The 21969-nt window shown below is 43.9% G+C and overlaps 1 protein-coding gene across 1 annotated transcript in view; it reads left to right on the forward strand.

The window, feature by feature from the left end:
- abt1 (activator of basal transcription 1) overlaps positions 1 to 21969 on the forward strand; it is a 50635-nt gene that overhangs the window by 13265 nt on the left and 15401 nt on the right. Inside the window, exon 4 of the mRNA XM_037684447.1 lies at positions 10113 to 10298. Within this exon, the coding sequence (XP_037540375.1) occupies positions 10113 to 10298 (186 nt within the window). The remainder of the gene's footprint in view (positions 1 to 10112; positions 10299 to 21969) is intronic.

The raw sequence follows: 21969 nt of genomic DNA on the forward strand, positions 1-21969 counted from the left end.
TGGATGACTGAGAAAACAAACTTTGTGTTTTTGAAACCATTAGTGAAAAGGCCAGACTTCAGGGGTATCTGAGGCAGGCTTGGAACACAAGAGTCAGGGTGGCTTCTGGGTAATACCAGATGGCTAGGCCTCAGACTGACGAAGCCTCTTGGATGAGGGGCGAAACGTTTCTTTTTAACAAAAAAAACGAAGTCCAGATGACATGATTCAACCTTTTTTGTTGTTATATACCTGGATGACTGAGAAAACAAACTTTGTGTTTGCTGTATGTATTTTATATTTCAATTTATTTCTGTTGATCTTTGCACTGTGCTTGTTTGTTTTTACACAATCTTTCTATGTTTCTTACTGTAAAGTGTCCTTGGGTGTCCTGAAAGGCACTTTTTAAATAAAATGATTATTATTATTATTATTTACATTTACAAACTGGAATCTATCAGATAGATATGATTTAAACCATTTTAGAATATATTATTGACTGAATTAATTTACTATTTCATGTTGATCGTAGATTTTCTTCTTCTTTTGTCATTTTTTACAAAATACTGTGTAATACCTGATTGTATTTTATGATTTTTCAAAACGGGCAGCACAGTGGCGCAACTGGTAGAGCTGCTGCCTCTCAGCGAGCAGGTCCTTGGTTCAAACCCCGGTCCAGGGGCATTTCTGGGTGGAGTTTGCATGTTCTCTCTGTGCATGCGTGGGTTTTCTCCGCGTCCTCCGGTTTCCTCCCACAGACCAAAAAAACATGCATGTTAGGCTGATTGGTAACTCTAAATTGTCCCTAGGTGTGAATGAGAGAGTGAATGATTGTTTGTCTTGTTTGTCTCTATGTGTCCCTGTGATGGACTTGCGACCCGTCCAGGGTGTACCCCGCCCCTCGCACAGTGATTGCTGGACATGAGCACCAGCAACTCCCGTGACCCAAAATGGAATAAGCGGGTTAAGATAATGGATGGATGGATGGATGGATTTTTCAAAACACTATTCATTATTCCCCATGTTGCTTTCATATATATGTGCTGCTGACTATCCATGATGCTGATCTCATGCTGCTGATTATTTCATGTTGCTTTGTTCATTAGTCCTCATCTGCTCACACAGACCCATGTTTGTGCTGCTGTTGTTTTGGCTTATTGTTTTTGTACTATTAGTGCTTAGTGTATTTTTAGTTTTTTGTATTCTTAGTTTAGTGAATGTTGTATATCTTTTCATTCATTCAACCTTTATTTAGGCAGGTTAATCCCATTGAGCCTCGAGGACTCATTTACAAGAGAGACCTGATTTCAACAAAGAATGATGACAACAATGGACAACAGCAACATCAATAAACAGTAGGGGTTGAACGAGTATATAATTTTTAAACTCGACATTAACATAATAAAACTCGAGTAGAACTCAAGTATTTGATGACGTCATAGATCTCAAGATACAAAAATAAATAAATAAATAAAACCGCAAAAAAAGGTAATTATTTACAAAAAAAAAAGACCAACAAAGCATTGGGAGCATATATTATGCTCCTACCATTTATCATACTGCAAATAAGTCACAGGAAAAACTAAACTATTAGTTATTATTATTAAACTGCAAACGTGAAGAAACATGCAGCATGTCAAAAATGAAACTTAAACCAAAACTGGTTCTGGTTCGGTGGATTGGACCCGGTGTTACACCATACTCTGTGACCTGCAACAGTGCAACACCGCCCCCTACGGTCATACGATGGTCACATAATATGACGTCACTACGGATACTCTGTTAAATTTTTAACCTCGATAAATGTCCTAGCAATCGATGTGTAGATTACTCAAGTACTCTGTTAATGCCTAATAGTTATAAAAAGGCATACAGATTTTTTTTTTCTTTTTACAGATAAGATGGCAAAAAAGTTACAAAAACAGCTAGATTATAAGGCGAATGTAGAAACCTAAAAACAGTAACATGTCTGCATTGGTCCTTGCCAGGAGTCCAACACATTTTTAAAGCCACTCAAGTCAAGGTCAAGAGCTTCAGATCTTTTTACAAGATATTCCAGGAAACAGGAGCGGAGGAGGAGAAGGCCCTTTTGCCTAGTTCAGTCCTCACTGAGGGAACACTGCAGGTTATAATGTCCCGAGAACGCACACTGTAGCTGCACTCACACAGAGACATGTAGGAGGAGATGTATGAAGGCAGCAGACCAAGAAGTGATTTAAAGATGAAAATGTACCAGTGAGTGAGTCTGTGTGAAGTTAATGATGTCCAGTTAACCAGTGAATACTGGGTGCAGTGGTGGGTACGATAATCACAGCCAGTTATGAATCTTAGTGCCCCATGATAGACAGCATCCAACATCTGCAGGGTTCTTTTAGGAGCGTTCATGTAAATAATGTCACCATAATCAATGGAGGGAAGGAAAGTCACAGATACAAGGCGTTTCCTAGCATTCAGAGTTAGACAGGATTTGTTTCTGAAAAAGAAACCCAGTTTAACTTTCAGTTTCTTTACTAGGTTTTCCACATGGAGCTTAAAAGAGAAATGCGAGTCGACCAAGATACCCAAATATATATAAGAATCAACAAACTCAATGGGGACACCATTTGAGGATAAAATCAGAGGAAGAACTGCTGGGACCAACTTCCTATTTGAAAAAAAAAAACCCATCCCTTTGGTTTTGTCGGCATTTAGGACAAGTTTGAGGCGGAACAAATCTGACTGGATGATGTTAAATGCAGATTTCAAAAGCTGGAAAGCCTTATCAACTGTTTTAGCTCAACAAGAAACAACTGTGTCATCAACATAGAAATGTACGGATGCATCAGGGATGTTCTGACCTATATTACCTATGTAGATTGTAAAGAGGGTGGGTCCTAAGACTGAGCCTTGTGGTACACCATTGTTGACTGTTAAATAACTGGAGGAAGTACCATTATGTTGAACACTGTTAAAGACGTGAGCTGGCTGCGGACCACCCGATCCGGAAACCCCCTCCAGCCCACGTCTTTACCCCCGGCTCGAACCTCCCTCAGAAGTGGCAACTATACTAATCAATAAATCAAGAAAACATCAATTAAGTTTTATCAATTATATTAGAAAAGGCAGGAAAAGATTACAATTTTACAGCGCTGAACTCTACATGTGACGCGTTCACAGACCCGGAAGAATAGCCCCGATGTCCCGTGTCATTACTCATTTATAGGGTCCTAAGACTCCGCCTTCACAGAAGGAGAGCTCAACCTATCAGTGTATGAGGGGGCGTGACTAAGTGGGATTTCAGTGGATCTTATGTGGACTGACGTGTTAGGAAATATGAGACAGTGCTTCAAAAGCCTTCCACGTGATGTGGCAAGCAGATTAAACTATTTCTTGACAGATATTGAAATCCCAGGGTGACTCTCTTTAGAGTTTGCTGGCCCAGTTTAACCCAGTCAGAACTGGGTCATAATTTCATTATAATCCCGTCTCTGAGCAGATCAAAACCATAGGACCAGTCTAGATTAAAAATATCTTAACAACACATTGCTTCTGATCTGAGAGATGGAGAACCAACCAATGGTGTGTTCTGAGAAACCAATTTCTGAGAGCTTATGACACAAGATGTCATGATCCACAGTGTCAAAAGCTTTTGTCAAAAGCTAGTGTTGTTTTTATTATTTTAGCTAGCTAGTATTGTGCACAGCTAATTAGCGTGACACCAGTACCGACAGGTGGATGGGGGTGTGTGCAATTCGGTTTGGTAGTTCAGTGCGCTCGGTTCTGTTAACAGGGCGGGGCAAACACTGACATAATTATGTCATGAAATTAGCATATCATGATATCATTTATTTTCCCGGGCAAGCTTTTTTTACCGGTATTATCGTGAACAATATGATATGGTCCAGCCCTAATATATTACATATATATGTACACTTTTCCAAGTTGGTGGCTTTGAACCAGTTTGACATGACTGTCGACGAGGAAGAGGGCCGGCTCCAGAGGAGGGGGCCTGCCAAAGACACCATCTTAGCACCAACATAACTGGCTTGTTCCTCTTTGGAGTAAGCTGTTTTGGGGAAGAATCAGTTTGGTGTTGTGTGTTTCCTTGACTGATGAAGCCTTCTGGATGGAAGGTGAAACGTTTCAGCACAAAATAAAGAAACTGTAAAGATGACCTGACTGAAAATTGTTGGATTGTATACCTGTATTATTGAGCATTGACTTTTTTTGGTTTTGAACCAGTTTGACATGACGGTCTACAAGGAAGAGGGCCGGCTCCAGAGGAGGGGGCGTGCCAAAGACACCATCTTAGCACCAACATAATTGGTTTGTTCCACTTTGGAGTAAGCTGTTTGGGGGAAGAATCAGTTTTGTGTTGTGTGTTTCCTTGACTGATGAAGCCTTCCGGATGGACGGTGAAACGTTTCAGAAAAAAAAAAAAAACTGTCCAGATGACCTGACTGAAAATTGTTGGAAAGAAGAAGACAATTCTTATAATAATGGATAAAGACTCAAATTATGCATTGAATTAATAAATATACAAATATTATTTGAGTCATTTTGATTTCCTAAATCAGTATTCAAGTTCCCACACACACAAAAAAACGTTTTGTTACAACTCTTTTCAAAGAGCTCCATGATTTTATCAGTAAATAGCTCTATATTTGAATCTGGTGATCTATAGACACAACTAACTAATATATTTTTAGAGTTCTCATTTAATATCTCAACCATAATTATTTCCATTACATCATCAACAACTGTTGACATCTTGTCCAATTTTGCGTTTACAATTCTTTTTTTAATTTGTACGCATCCTTTATGATTGTTTATTTTTGTCCTTGTTGTTCACTGTTATCATCACTCTTTGTTAAAATTCAGGCCTCTCTTGTAAATACCATACCATACCACTTTATTTATAAAGCACTTAAAACAGCAACAAGGCCAACCAAAGTGCTGTACAGACTGAGTCCCCGAGGCTCGATGGGGTTAACCTGTATAGGGTTAATGAATTTAATTTCTGTATTGATAAATAAAGCAACTCCCCCATCTTCTTTATTACTTCTGTTCATTTAATATAATCCATATCCTTCTATTTGAAAGTTGTTTATATTTTCATCATTTAACCATGTCTCTGAAACTGCTATTATACTAAAATTATGTTCAACTGTTTTAAATAGTCTGTTATTTTAGGTAAACTTGCATTTATACTTCTACTATTAAAATGAATGATAAGAGAAACCTCTGCTCTCTATTTTAATGTAATTAAATTGCTTTTCATTATAATAGTCACAATATTCGATTTCTGGAAAAAGATACTATTCACATTGTATATTGTATATTTTTAACTCTTAAGTCTTCGTAAGTATCCATATTTTAAAAATACATTTCCACCATAGATCAATATTGTTTTCTATATCCACTGCTTTATGTTCAATGTAAATGACGGTGTCCAGTTCTTGTGTTGGTTGTTTTGTCATAATTGCACTCACTTCCAGTCGATACACGTTTGATCATTTCCTTATGTTCGGTTTATTTCAGTATTTTTCCAGTTCTTCAATGTCCAATGGCCACAACCTTAGCCTGTTCAGGGGTCCCTTTCAATTTGATGAATATTTTACAATTTTGTGTCCAAGTATTCTATATTTTTCTTTGTTTTTTGAGTAATCTTGCTTTTCTTGCTATGTCTGCATTTTATTTTGTCAAAATGTTCATTCAGATAGACATCCAATCCCTTTTGTTTTCTCTCTTTTAATAGTTCCATTTTATGATTTCTGTTAGCAAATCTTATTGTTATAGCTGATTTTCCTGTGTTGTTTTTCCTTGGGAGAGTGTGACATGATTCAGTGTTTTTGTTTTTTACCTTTATTCCTGTGGAATTGAGAAAAGTTGTCACCTGCTGCTCTACAGAGTTTGAAGCCTCCTTGCTTTGGTGTACTGGAGAAAATAGTTGAGTCCCAGTTGAAGTGCTTCCTGGAGGATCACGCCATCTTAGAGCTTTTCCAATCTGGCTTTAAACCTCTCCACAACACTGAAACTGCCCTGCTGAAGGTCTTTAACGACATCTTCAGATTCACAGATACCAGTGATTCTGTGCTGCTTGCCCTGTTGGACCTCACAGCCGCCTTTGACACCATCGACCATGAGATCCTCATTGCTAGGTTGGAGCAGTGGGTGGGCATCACAGGATCAGCCCTCAATTGGTTCAGATCTTACCTCACTGACAGATCCTTTTGTGTCTCCATCAAGGATTTTAGTTCCGCAGAGGCAGAGCTTAAATGGGGGGTTCCGCAGGGGTCCTTACTGGGTCCCCTCCTATTCTCTTTATACCTGCTGCCGCTTGGTGCTATTTTCCGAAAACACAACATGCCCTTCCACTTCAATGCCTATGACTGTCAAATTTACTTCCCCCTAAGACACAATGGTACATGCTCTATTCAACCGCTGCTCAACTGCCTGCCTGGCATTAGCGTCCTCCGGACGCTAATGCTAATGAATCACTACAGGAGCTACATGATATCATCAGCTCGCTGCAGAACAAACACCCCGAGGCTCTTTACGTTGTAGCCGGAGACTTTAACCACGTGAATCTAAAGGACTGTCTCCCAAGCTTTAATCAGCATGTGATGATTCCGACACGTGGAGACCGCACGCTGGACCGTGTTTACACGAACGTAAAAAATGCATACAAAGCCGAACCCCGCCCCCACCTAGGACTGTCAGACCACATCTCAATCTTCCTGGCTCCTGCTTACATGCCCCCGCTGAGACGCTCCAGACCGGTTCAAAAGAAAGTTAAATGCTGGATCCAGGACAGTGGCCCCATACTGAGAGATTGTTTTGATCGAACAGACTGGCAGGTTTTCAGAGAAGCTGCTGAAAATGGAGGTTCGCTTGATCTTGACCAATACACATCCTCAGTACTGGGTTACATTAGTACATGTACTGACACAGTCTCCACTATCAGAAATGTTAAAAGCTACCCAAACAGAAAACCTTGGCTGAATGCAGAGGTGCGTACCCTGCTGGAAGCCAGGAACACTGCCTTCAGGTCTGGAAACTCAGAGGAGCTGAGTAGGACAAGAAAAGAGCTGGTTGCTGGTATTAAGAGGGCCAAGGGCACATATGCAAAGAGGATCGAGGGTCAATTCATCTCACAAGACCCTCGGAGCATGTGGAGGGGCATTAAGTGCATAACAGATTATAAAGGAAGGAGTGAACAATGTCCCAAAGACCCATCTCTGCCTGATGCCCTCAACAAGTTCTATGCACGCTTTGAAGACCCGAACAGACCACCCAGCACCAGACTCACCTCACCACCGGATGAAGAGCATCTCAGCGTGACCTCAGCAGAAGTAAGGAGTACCTTCAGGAGGATTAATCCGCACAAAGCAACTGGCCCAGACAACATCCCCGGAAAAGTGTTGAAGGAATGTGCTGATCAGCTCTGTGAGGTGCTGGCAGACATCTTTAACACCTCACTTACCCTGGAGACAGTTCCCACCTGCCTGAAGACTGCCACCATCATCCCAGTCCCAAAAAGCTCTACAGTGACTGGTCTGAATGACTATCGGCCAGTGGCCCTCACCCCGATAGTCGCTAAATGCTTCGAAAAACTGGTCATGACTCACATCAAAACAACCATCAACATCAACGAGGACCCTCATCAGTACGCATACCGTGAGAACCGATCAACAGAGGATGCAATCTCCTCTGTGGTCCACACTGCACTCAACCACCTGGAGCAGAAAAACTCTTACGTCCGTATGCTCTTTGTGGACTTCACATCCGCCTTCAACACCATGATCCCCCAAACCCTGATGGACAAACTATCCACACTAGGACTAAGCCCCTCCATCTGCAACTGGGTACTAGACTTTTTAACAAACAGACCACAGTTAGTGAGGATCCACAACCTCTCCTCCTCCACCATAACCCTCAGCACTGGCTCCCCTCAGGGATGTGTGTTGAGCCCCCTCCTGTTTACTCTGCTCACATATGATTGTGCAGCTACCCATCCAGGCTGTCACATTGTAAAGTTTGCAGATGATACAGCGGTGGTGGGATGCATCACAAACAATGATGAGTCCAGCTACAGGCAGGAGGTGGAACACCTGGAGAGCTGGTGCAGAGAGAATAACCTTCACATCAATGTGAAGAAGACAAAGGAGATGATTGTGGACTTCAGAAGGAACAAAAACACCTACACCCCCCTGAACATAAGAGGATCTGCGGTGGAAGTGGTCTCCAGCTACAAGTACTTGGGTGTACACATGAATGACAACCTCAGCTGGAGCAACAACACCACCAGCCTGATCAAGAAAGCTCATCAGAGACTCTACTTCCTCAGACGGCTGAGGCGAGCTGGTCTGGGAAGCTCAGTCCTCACCTCCTTCTACAGGTGTGCAGTGGAGAGCATCCTGTGCTCGAGCATCAATGTGTGGCATGGAGGCTGCACAGCTGCAGAAAGAAAAGCTTTGCAGAGAGTGGTGAAGGCTGCACAGAAATCTGTTGGAATCAGCCTCCCCACCATCACAGACATCTACACCTCCAGATGCAGGAAGAGGGCCACCTGCATCATGAAGGACCCCACCCACCCAGCACACACACTTTTTGCCCCACTCCCCTCAGGAAGGAGGTTAAGGAGCATTAAGTGTAGAACCACTAGATTGAGGAACAGCTTCTACCCTGAGGCTGTTAGACTCATGAATCTCTAACTAGAATAATCACTGTGAAAAACCATATCATGTTGCTGCTGATCTGTTTCATGTTGCTGCTGATCTGTTTCAATGTTGATGTGTTCATGCGTGCACATCTGCTCACAGACTCATGTTCATGTTTGTGCTGATGTTCAATGTTTTATGTTATGAGTGCTTAGTGTATATTTAGTTGATGTTTTTCTTAGTTCATATCTTAGATGTTATTACTGTTTTTCTTATACATTTTATTGTTGGATGTAACTGGGACCCTGTGTACATAATTTCGCTCCACCACATGTACCACATGAGGTGCGAATGACAATAAAGAAACTCTGACTCTGACTCTGACTCTGACTCTGACATCAGTGACTGGATGGCTTTAAATTTCTTAAGTTTCAATGAAAAGAAGTCTCAAGTCATGTTGTTCCCTCCCAACGACACGATCACAAACCACTGCATCGACCTTTCCGCTCTAACCCTGTCAGAAAAACAAAGAGTCACTAATCTGGGCGTGATAATGGACCCTTCCCTGAAACTTAACAATCATGTAAACATGATTGTTAAGTCATGCTTCTTCCAACTGAGGCGGCTGTCTAAACTGAAGCCCATATTGTCCAAAAAGAACCTGGAGACAGTAATACATGCATTCATTACATCTAGGCTTGATTACTGCAATTCACTCCTGTTTGGTATCAGTCAGACCTCCATTGCACGACTACAACTGGTCCAGAATGCAGCAGCCCGATTTTTAACCAGTACAGGCAAAAGAGAGCACATTACACCAGTTTTGCCCTCACTGCACTGGTTACCGGTTCACTTTCAAATCCAGTTCAAAATACTCATGTATGTCTACAAATCACTGAACAGTGTCACCCCCCCCATCTCTCTAATCTGCTACAACCGTATGTCCCACCACGCTCCCTGAGGTCAGCGGACCAGTTGCACCACACAGTTCCAGGAACTCGTCTTAAGCGCAGAGGTGACAGGACCTTCTCTGTAGCAGGACCAAGACTCTGGAACGAGTTACCTCTGCTTGTCAGACAGGCCCCCTCCCTCTCGGTTTTCAAGTCCCGTTTAAAAACTCACTACTATTCAGTAGCTTTCAACACAAGATGATTTGTGTTTTGATCCTGTATGCTCCACACTGGTTTGTCGTCATTATCTGCATCGTTTTTTGTCTATATTCTGATTTACCTCATTTTGTATTTTGCTTTGTGTGTTACCTGTTGTTTTGTCTGTACAGCACTTTGGTTGGCCTTGTTGCTGTTTTAAGTGCTTTATAAATAAAGTGGTATGGTATGGTAACACAGCCCGTTCATATGACTGTGGTTTTATTTGCAGCTTGGTCACAATTATGTCATTCATATGAGTATATTGCTCTAAAAGTCAGCAACATGATTGGATCTTAACAAGTCTACAGATCAGAAATTATGACCTGTGTGTTTTTCTGTGAAGTACCTGCACAGGTTCCAGTGGACTCACCTGAACGAGAGGCTGGCCTATGAGCAGACAGTGCTCCAGCAGCGACTCCGAGCTGAAGTTTCTCAGGCCAAGAGGGAAACAGATTTTTATCTGAGCAATGTGGAGAAGAGTGCTCACCTGGACAAAGTGAGGAAGAAGAGGCAGAAAGATGGTGAACAGGTAAACCCATCTGGGGGAGTATCTTAACCTTCAGTTAGGAGCGTGTACGAGGGCAGGAAAAAAAACCCACTGTCAATGGAGCTCAAGTACCCCTTGACCATGGCAGCCGCAGGAAAACCAGATGTAACTGGGACAGAAGGTCAAACTTCTCTGCAATATGATCATGTGTTTTACATGCAAACATGCAACATGGCGTCAGCAGCGAAAGAGAGAGGCTGCAGGGTAGAAAACAGTTCCAGAGTTGGTGTGTAAGTCTGAAGAATTTCACATTTGTCCTCACAGGTAGCATACAGGCGGAAAAGTGGTGGATCAAACAAGTGAAGACATGCATTTCCTTTAGTTGTAATCCATGAGGTGAAGTAAGCTTGAACCAAGTTAAAATGAAGTCCAAAAGTACTGTCAGAGGACACTTTCAAGGCATCATTTTGAGATGGCACCAGCTCATGACAGCAGCTCTCAACTATTTTACTTCCACAGTAAGTTTAAAGTGAGAAGTAGATTTGAGCCATTAGTCCCAAGCATAATCTTGGTGTCAACATAAAACATGACAATGCACTTGTGAATATAGGCTTAGAATAGAGTATTAGAAATTAGGATATAGCATTGAACAACATACAATACTGAGTTCCCTTTCTCTCACATTATCACAATATGCAATGTTCAACAACACTTCATAGCTCTACATTTATTCATAATGTTACCGTGTTTGCCAGTTTAACCAGTTGCAGAAACCAGAGGGAGCATTAACTTCCTTCACCCATGCCGTTATCTGACCTCGTTTTGGCGCTAGTCTCAGTTTCACTTTCTGCTTACGGTTCAAACCTTTGACATTACAAAAATAAAAATACATATAAACTTCAAGAACAGGTTGCAAAATATTTCACATGCATCCATGTACAATAAGAACATTCAAAATTAATTACATCCTGATGATGGGAAGAACTGGTCAACTTCAAATGTAACACGTAAACAAACCGCAGGTTAGCGTCCGCTACAGCTCTGACTAAGGCTGCCTTCACCTTGCAGCTCTTAATGCTCAAATATGATGCTTCTGTGCTCGTTCTTGTTCTAATTTAGACCTCCATCAGACTCCAAGGTAAACCAGCCATGGTAGAAGGAAACATGGATGTTACATGTTAGTGTGTGTGGATTGGTTCTGAAGTTGTTCAGTCATCTCCATCTTCTATTGCATATCCACTGCTGACCTGGAGTTAAGATGGCACCTGTGCTTGGCTTTGCTGTCTTTTCTCCAGTTTTTCTTCTGTGTGTTTTACCATCTGTGTTTTTAATATATATATATTTTACTGATCTGTATAAAAACTCTGGCACTTCTGCTGCTCCTGTCTACAACCAGGATGCAGATGTTGATCAAAGTTGATGGTGGAAAATTGTGACAGCTCTAACAGTTTCAGAGGGTTTCTCACTGGCTATGTGAAACTATTTCTCTAGCCTTTTCGGCGGCTGGTCTTCCCCCTCCTGATGGACTCAGGGCTCATTCCACCAGAGGAATTCCAACTCCCACGGCGCTGCACGGTGGTGTGTTGTTAGGTATTTTCTCATACTTAGACAATAAAAAACACCACAGAGACACAGAGTAAGATTTTGAACAAGCCCTTTGCAAAGAGGGGAAATCCACTACTGACCAAAATCAGAGTGAACTCCGAAGCCTCGCTGTTTGAACTTGCCTTTTATTGGTAAGAGTGAAGGAAAAAAGAAAAGCAGTTTCACATCAACAATCTGGAGTCACAAGATAAGCGTTGGCAGGACGGTTTGGGTTGAAAGCAAAGAGTCTTCTCAGAAAGATATCTTGATTAGGCAGATTGCAACGAGGGCAAGATGATCTTAGAACATTTTGATTAAATGCTTAAGAGGAACAATGACAGTGTAAGATTGATGGGATATGAGTTGATATGTGACATTTCTGGTTTTACAAAAGAACCATCAATTCTAAGTAAAAACAGCTTGTGTAAGTACAGATAATTTCCTATCAGCTCGGACGTGGACTGAGAGTTTGCCAGAAACTTCTTTGCTTCGTATGCACAGAAGTGCAGAAATCATGAAACAGTTTAAAATGATAACATAATGAAAATTCTTACATGTGTCTGTACAGGACTTTTGTTCTGCGGCTTCCTGGTCATCACAACTCCTTTCATCTGTTTTTACCTGCGTGATGTTTCTAATTTGCCTTTGACACGCTCGGTTCTCAAAGTCCTGTCTTGAGTGACGTCACAGCCATCTTCACTCAGTTTTTCCTTTGCAACTCTGCTCACTCTTCTTTTGAGCAGGTGTTTTCCTGTCTGACATCCAAGCAGGGGAGCTTTTCTCTGTACAGAAGCTTCCCCCATTCTCCCTCTCATTGTCAACCATGTGAGTAAGTTAAATGCTCAGTTTTCAGTCCAGCACAGAGGATGCACATCTGCTGCCGGTGCGTACCAGGTGCTTGGATCAACAATGTGTAACTAAGCTTGAATGGACAGTCAGAGTGTGTGTGTTAGGCAGTTTTTTTGTTTGTGAGCTCATCTTTTCAGATGGACCCAATGAGGCATAGAATACACCCTGCTTTGCCCTTATCCCAACAGTGCAGCTTAAAGGGCAAAGCCCATATGAAAGAGAATGTAGGTTACATACTGCCGTTTAAGAACTGGGCCTCACTGGCTCCCAAGCTGAAGAAAAGTACGCTATTTGGGAGCAGATCTATGGACCCGTATGCCATTTATACGGTCTAGAGGTGGGGCCCACACAGTGGGTGGGTGTGGACTAGAGTTTTTTTCAGTGTTACACGCTGTGCACAGTGTGAGACCCATCAGTGCAGCTTAAATCATGCTTCACTCTCTGCTACACTTCCGACTTTCCAACAGTTTGTCATCTGCTCTACCAGAGAAAACAAAATGCTGGACTTGTTTTATGCAGATGTCAAGGATTCATACCTCGCTGAAGCAAGACCCCCTCTTGACAAATCAGATCACAATCTTGTGTTTCTCTGCTCAAAATATAAACCCCTTGTTCAGAGGCAACCTTTAATAAAGAGAACAGTGAGAAAATGGTCAATGGACGCTGAAGAAGCCCTGCGGGGTTGTTTTGAGGCACTGTGCCAGCCACTTGGAGAGGACATCAATGCCATGACTGAGTGTGTGACCGACTATATATAAACTTCTGTGTAAACAACACCATCTCCACCAGAACAGTGAGATGCTTCCCCAATAACAAACCCTGGATCACCACTGACCTGAACGAACTGCTAAACCAAAAAAAAAAGAGCCTTCAGGGAGGGAGACAGGGAATTATTGAGGAGTACACAGAAGCAACTAAAAGTCAAGATAAGAAACAGCAAGGAGGTGTACAAGAAGAAGCTGGAGAGCAGGTTCCAACAGAACAATATCATAGAGATGTGGTCAGGGATGGAAAAGATCACAGGCTTCAAACAGAAGGAGGATCAGAAGGATGGAAGCCTGAACAGAACCAATGAACTGAACACGTTCTTCCATAGGTTCAGTTCAGGAACAAGCTCAGCATCCTCCTCTCTTGCCCACAGCCATACAGATATACCACCCTCCTTTGACCCAAGGCTGTCTTGTCACACTTCAAATACTGTATCTACCACCTCAGTCATGGACCCTTCTTTTACATATTGGTCACTGTCATCTCGAAAAGGCAGACAGCACTGTGAGAGTCATGTTCTTTGATTTCTCTAGTGCATTTAACACAATCCAGCCTGATTTGCTTTGTCAGAAACTCCAGAAGACTCAGGTAGAGGCCTTAACAATCACCTGGATGAAAGACTACCTCACAAACAGACCACAGTTTGTGAGACTGAAGGATTGTGTGTCTAACCAGGTGTCAGTAGCTCAGGAGCACCACAGGGGCCTGTACTCTCACCTTTCCTTTTCACTCTGTGCACCTTAGATTTCCAGTACATAACAGACTCCTGTCATCTGCAGAAATATTCAGATGACTCTGCAGTGGTTGGGTGTATCAGAGATGGACAAGAAGCTGAGTACAGGTGGACCGCTTTGTGGCATGGTGTGGAAACAATCATCTCATCTTGAATGTGAACAAAACAAAGGAGATGATTGTAGATTTCAAGAGAAACAGAAACAGGTTCAACCCTATTTCCATCATGGGAGAAGAAATGGAGGTGGTGGAGAAGTATAAATACCTTGGGGTTCACCTGGACAACAGACTGGACTGGAGATGAAACAGTGAAGCGTCTACAAGAAGGGACAGAGCAGACTGTACTTCTTGAGGAAGTTGAAGTCTTTCAGTGTTTGCAGCAAGATGCCCCATATCTTCTATAAGTCTGTTGTAGAGAGCGCTATCTCTTCTGCCATCATCTGCTGGGGTAGCAGCACCAGAGCAAGTGACTTCAAAAAGATCAACAAGCTCATAAAGAAGGCTGGCTCAGTTTTGGGGACTCCTCTAGAACCTTTGGCGATGATTATTCAAAGAAGGATTCTTCATAAAATGAACATTACAGACAACCCTCAGCATCATCTTCATCAGACTGTCCTACAACAACAGAGTGTCGTCAGTTAGAGGCTTCTTCACATCTGCTGTAAGACAGACAAGAGATCCTTCCTGCCCACAGCCATCAGCATCTAGAACAACTCTTTAATGAAACCAGGATGATGAGTTACAACATTTAATTTCCCTCTGGGATTAATAAAGTATTTTCAAATTGAATTGGATTGAATTAAAGGGCTGCACTCATTTTCATAGAATCTGTGTTTATAGTACATAACGTATGTTCTTTTCGACCTTCCAAGATGTACAAACTGTCTGAACTCAGTAATTGTCTGTCTGAAATCAAATTATGGCTGAACAGCAACTACTTGCAGTAAAATGCAAACAAAACGGAAATTCTTATTATTTCCATCCATCTATCCATCCATTTTCTTCCACTTATCCGGGGTCGGGTCGCGGGGCTAGCAGCCTAAGTAGGGAGGCCCAGACTTCCCCCTCCCCAACCACTTGGTCCAGCTCCTCCGGGGGAATCCTGAGGTGTCCCCAGGCCAGCCGAGAAACATAGTCCCTCCAGCATGTCCTGGGTTTTCCTCTGGGCCTCCTCCCGGTGGGACGTGTCCGGAACACCTCACCAGGGAGGCGTCCAGGAGGCATCCTAAACAGATGCCGAGCCACCTCAACTGGCTCCTCTCAACGTGGACAAGCAGCTGCTCTACTCTGAGTCCCTCCCGGATGATCTCTAAGGGAGAGCCCAGACACCCTGCGGAGAAAACTCATTTCGACACTCATTTTTTCCCTCATTCGTGAACAAGATCCCAACATACTTGAACTCCTCCACTTGGGGCAGGACCTCCTCCCTGACTTGGAGAGGGCACTCTACCCTTTTCTGGCTCAAGACCATGGCCTCGGATTTGGAGGAACTGATCCTCATCTGGCCGTGTCGCACTCGGCTGCGAACCACTCATCGAAAGCTGTAGATCACGATCTGATGAAGCCAGTAGGACCACATCATCTGCAAAAAGCAGAGACGCAATCCTAAGGCCACCAAATCGGATCCCCTCAACACCTTGGCTGTGCATAGAAATTCTGTCCATAAAAGTTATGAACAGAATCGGTGACAAAGGGCAACCTTGGCGGAGTCCAACTCTCACCGGGAACAAGCCCGACTTACTGCTGGCGATGCGGACCAGGCTCTGACACCGGTCATACAGGGACCTAACAGCCCGTATGAAAGGGCCCGGTACCCCATGCTCCCAGAGTACCTCCCACAGGGCCCCCCGAGGGATGCGGTCAAACGCCTTCTCCAAGTCCACAAAGCAAATGTAGACTGGTTGGGCAAACTCCCACGCACCCTCCAGGACCCTGCTGAGAGTGTAGAGCTGGTCCAGTGTTCCACGGCCAGGACGAAAACCGCACTGTTCCTCCTGAATCCGAGGTTCGACTATCCGACGGACCTTCCTCTCCAGAACCCCCAAATAGACCTTACCAGGGAGGCTTAAGAGTGTGATTCCCCTGTAGTTGGAACACACTCTACGGTCCCCCTTTTTGAATAGGGGGACCACCACCCCGGTCTGCCAATCCAGGGGGAACTTCCCCCGATGTCCATGCAATATTGCAGAGTCGCGTAAGCCAACACAACCCTACAACATCCAGAGCCTTAAGGAACTCTAGGCGGATCTCATCCACCCCTGGGGCCCTGCCACGAGGAGTTTTTTAACCACCTCGGTGACCTCAGCACCAGAGATTGGAGGGCCCGACCCAGAGTCCCCAGGCTCCGCTTCCTCAGTGGAAGACGTGCCGGTGGGATTGAGGAGGTCTTCAAAGTATTCCGCCCACCGACCCACAACATCCCGGGTTGAGGTCAGCAGCACACCACTCCCACTATAAACAGTGTTGGTGGCATACCGCTTTCCCCCCCCTGAGACGCCGGATGGTGGACCAGAATCGTCTCGAAGCCGTGCGGAAGTCGTTCTCCATGGCCTCTCCGAACTCCTCCCATGCCCGAGTTTTTGCCTCAGCAACCACCCGAGCCGCATGTCGCTTGGACTGCCGGTACCCATCAGCTGCTTCCGGGATCCCACAGGCCAAAAAGGCCCGATAGGACTCCTTCTTCAGCTTGACAGCATCCTTCACTGACGGTGTCCACCATCGGGTTCGAGGGTTGCCGCCGCGACAGGCACCGACAACCTTGCGGCCGCAGCTTTGGTAAGCCGCCTCGACAATAGAGGCACGAAACATGGTCCACTCAGACTCAATGTCCCCCACCTCCCTCGGAACATGTTCAAAGTTCTCCCGGAGGTGGGAGTTGAAACTCCGTCTCACAGGAGACTGCCAGACGTTCCCAGCAAACCCTCACAATACCTTTGGGTCTGCCAGGTCTGACCGGCATCCTCCCCCACCATCGGAGCCAACTCACCACTAGGTAGTGATCAGTTGACAGCTCCGCCCCTCTCTTCACCCGAGTGTCCAAGACATGTGGCCGTAGATCAGATGAGACGATGACAAAGTCGATCATCGAACTGCGGCCGAGGGTGTCCTGGTGCAAGAGCACATATGGACACCCTTATGCTTGAACAAGGTGTTCGTTATTGACAATCCATGGCGAGCACAGAAGTCCAACAACAGAACACCACTCTGGTTCAGATCAGGGGGGCCGTTCCTCCCTCCTTTTACTTAGTCAAACTATATTAAGTCTAAATTAAAGAAATGTGTTCTAGCTTTATTTATGTTAATCAGTGTGTGTATGAGCGGCCAGGCCACCATGTGCTCAGAGCACAAAGGACTCTCCCCTCCTGAGTCAGTCAGTATCTTACCTGCTATCTGGCCCACTGTGATTGCTTGTAATATATCAAATGTGAACTTGTAAAATTATCATTAGCTAATATAAGATTATATGTAAAGGTAAAATAGTTAGAATTAGTAAACATTTTCAATAAATATAGTTCAACCCTTGAAGAAAGGCACACACACACTTTGTATAACATGACATTTGAATGCTTGATAGGAAATATAAAAAGGTATAAAAATATGAAATCCAACACTACTTAGCCCTCGAAGAAAAGACTTTTAACACCACTTGCGCACAGTTTTCAACTAAAAAAAGTAACGATTAAACTGACAACTCTGATTTTACTTCAGACACAGCATTATTGCGATTAGCCGATAGAAGACAGTTCTATATCGTAGGCTAAATTTCTATCGTTTCTACCGTATACCGTTTATATCCCGCATTCCTACTGCATAATGGACACCACTGAGCTAAACAATAACAAGTGGCGGTCCTGCTGAACGACAAAGAGGGGGCCCTCGGACCTGGGAACAAAGACTTGTTGAGGAGGATACAAGGACTGAAGGTGGAGCTGTGGAGGTGCAATGATGCCAACAAACAGAAGCTGGAGGAGAAATATCATCAGAGAAGTGTGGGTGGTGTAAGGACGGGAGCTGACTAGGCCACCGGACCAGGAAACCCGCCTCCAGCCCACGTCTCTACACCCCCCCCCCGCCCCCCAGCTCGAATCTCCCTCAGAAGTGGCAACTCACACTAATAATAAATCAAGGAAACATGAATTCAGTTTTACCAATTGTATTAAAATCAAGGCAGGAAAAGGTTGCAATTTACAGTGCTGGTCTCTCCGGTCTGACGCGATCACAAACCTGGATGAGCCCCGATGTCCCGTGTCATTTCTCATTTATAGGGTCCTAGACTCCTCCTTTGCAGAAGGGGAGCTCAACCTGTCAGTGTATGAGGGGATGTGACTAAGTATGATCTCAATGGATCTTATGTGGTTATGAAGTGAAAGGAAATATGAGATGGTGCTTCAAAAGACTCTACGTGATGTAGCAAGCAGAAATAAACTCTATTCCTTGACAGATATTGAATCCCAGGGAGACTCTTTTTAGAGTTGCTGGCCCAGGTTAACCCAGTCAGAACCAGGTCATAATTTCATTATAATCCCATCTCTGAGCAGATCAAAAACCCCAGGACCAGTCTAGATAAAAATATCTAACAACTCCCCCTGGTTTGAGGGGCCCGGAGGGTTCCTCAAATAAAAAAACTTCCAGTTCAATACCGCCAGATATGCAAGCAATTAATCATTTTTCCTCTGGTTGAATGTAAACTACTACTTATATGTTCGCGGGGGATGCCTACAGGCTATAGCGTGTGATCTGAACCACCGTCAGGTAAAATAAGATGCCAAAGCTGACTGCTAGTGTGAGACCTGCCTCCCTCAGGTCGCCTGACCCAGCCCTGGACATCTGCCTAGGACTTCATCATCCCCCTGGTGTGGTGAATAGGACATATGGAAATTTCTATCATTTATCTAAGTCAGAGTTCTAAATATATACCATACCATACCATTTTATTTATAGAGCACTTACAACAGCAACAAGGCCAACCAAAGTGCTGTACAGACAGAAAACAGGAAACACACAAAGCAATATACAAAATGAGGTAAATCAGAATATAGACATAAAATCGATGCAGATAATAAATATGACGACTAACCAGTGTCGAGCATACAGGTTCAAAACACAGATCATCTGGTGTTGAAAGCTACTGAATAGTAGTGGGTTTTTAAACGGGACTTGACAACTGAGAGGGAGGGGTGCCTGTCTGACAAGCAGAGGCAACTTGTTCCAAAGTCTTGGACCTGTTACAGAGAAGGCCCTGTCACCTCTGCGCTTAAGATGAGTTCCTGGAACTGTGAGGAGTAACTGGTCCGCTGACCGCAGGGAACGTGGAGAGACATACGGTTGTAGAAAATCAGAGAGATTGGGGGGTGGGGGCGAAACTGTTCAGCGATTTGTAGACATACAGGAGTATTTTGAACTGGATTCGAAGGTGAACCGGTAGCCAGTCTAGTGAGGCTAAAACTGGAGTAATGTGCTCTCTTTTGCCTGTACTGGTTAAAAATCGGGCTGCTGCTTTCTGGACCAGTTGTAGTCGTGCAATGGAAGTCTGACTGATACCAAACACGAGTGAATTGCAGTAATCAAGCCTAGATGTAATGAATGTGTGTATTACTGTCTCCAGGTTATTTTTGGATAATATGGGCTTCAGTTTAGACAGCCGCCTCAGTTGGAAGAAGCATGATTTAACAATCATGTTTACATGATTGTTAAGTTTCAGGGAAGGGTCCATTATCACTCCCAGATTAGTGACTCTTTGTTTTTCTGACAGGGTTAGAGCGGAAATGTCGATGCAGTGGTTTGTGATCGTGTCATTGGGAAGGAACAACATACCATACCATACCATACCATACCATACCAATTTATTTATAAAGCACTTTAAACAGTGACAAAGCACACCAAAGTGCTGTACAGGGACAAACAGAACAAGCACACAGCAACAGATTACATAACAGGACACCAAAAAGTAGAAACCAACAAAACAATAATGGATAACAACAACAACCGCAACATGACCAACACAGTGTGACGCACACAGACTCAGCACAGATCACACAGTGCAGAAAGCCAGGGAATAAAAGTGTGTTTTTAAGCGAGATTTAAAAACTGTGAGGGAGGGGGCCTGTCTAACGAGCAGAGGTAACTCATTCCAAAGTCTTGGGCCTGCTACAGAGAAGGCCCTGTTACCTCTGCGCTTGAGAAGGGTTCCTGGGACTGTTAGGAGCAACTGGTCTGCTGATCTGCGAGAACGTGGTGGGACATACGGCTGGAGCAGATTAGTAAGATAGGAGGGGGCAGAGCTGTTTAGTGATTTATAGACATACAAGAGTATTTTGAATTTGATTCGAAAGTGAACTGGAAGCCAGTGTAGGGAGGCCAAAACAGGAGTAATGTGTTCTCTTTTGCTTGTGCTGGTCAAAAACCGGGCTGCTGCATTTTGGACCAGTTGAAGTCTAGCTATGGAGGTCTGACTGATACCAAAAAGGAGTGAGTTGCAATAGTCGAGCCTGGATGTAATGAATGCATGAATTACTGTCTCCAAGTTAAATATGGGCTTCAGCTTAGACAGTCGCCTCAGCTGGAAAAAGCAGGATTTAACAATCATATTTACATGATTGTTGAGTTTTAGAGAAGGGTCAAGTATCACTCCTAGATTAGTGACTCTTTGTTTCACTAACGGTGACAGAAAGGATAGGTCCATGCAGTGGTTGGTGATTGTGTCATTGGGAGGAAACAGCATAACTTCAGATTTCTTCTCGTTGAAACTCAAGAAATTTAAAGCCATCCAATCTCTGATGTCAGCCAGGCAGTCCAGTAACGGTTGAATAGAGAGAGTACCGTTGAGTCTGAGGGGGAAGTAGATTTGGCAGTCGTCGGCGTAGAAATTAAAAGGTATGTTGTGTTTCCTGAAAATAGCACCTAGTGGCAGCAGGTATAAAGCAAATAAAAGAGGACCAAGGATGGACCCCTGCGGAACCCCCCATTTAAGCTCTGCTGCTGCAGAACTAAAATCCTTGATGGAGACACAAAAGGATCTGTCAGCGAGGTAAGATCTAAACCATTCGAGGGCTGACCCAGTGATGCCCACCCACTGCTCTAACCTAGCAATGAGGATCTCATGGTCGATGGTGTCAAAGGCGGCTGTAAGGTCCAATAGGACAAGCAGCACAGAATCACCAGTATCTGTGGATCTGAAGATGTCATTAAAAACCTTCAGTAGGGCAGTTTCAGTGCTATGGAGAGGTTTAAAGCCAGATTTGAATAGCTCTAAGATGGTGTGACCCTCCAGGAAGCACTTCAACTGGGACTCAACTATTTTCTCCAGTAGTTTAGAAACAAATGGGAATCTGGAGACAGGCCGGAAGTTGGATACAACTGAGGTGTCAAGGTTTGGTGTTTTCAGGAGAGGCTGTACAGCAGCATGTTTAAAGCAGGAACTTGAAAATGGCGCCAGTTACGGCCAGCCGCTTGCCACGTATGCTCTGCTTGTTTTTTGTTGTTTGTTTGCTTTTTAGTATTTTTTGTTATGATGCCTCTGCTCTGCTCGTCTATGACCACACAACTCTTCTCAGCCTCCGACATGTTAAGTTGCCACTATCTGGTTCTAGTAATGATTTATCACAACTACCTCCTCACCTGTCAAACATACCGGACTATCTGCGCCGTGCGCCCTGCGCCTTTCAACCTCGGAGACGCCCGAGGAGACGCGGAAAGCGAGGAGGATTTTTGGTGAGAATTAAAGCATATCTGAAAATATCTGGCAACAATTCTGGTCTCTCTCACTATCATACAAGCAACT

Source organism: Nematolebias whitei, chromosome 11, assembly GCF_014905685.2.
Source record: "Nematolebias whitei isolate Nwh7 chromosome 11, NemWhi1, whole genome shotgun sequence".
In the NCBI taxonomy this organism is placed as follows: domain Eukaryota; kingdom Metazoa; phylum Chordata; class Actinopteri; order Cyprinodontiformes; family Rivulidae; genus Nematolebias; species Nematolebias whitei.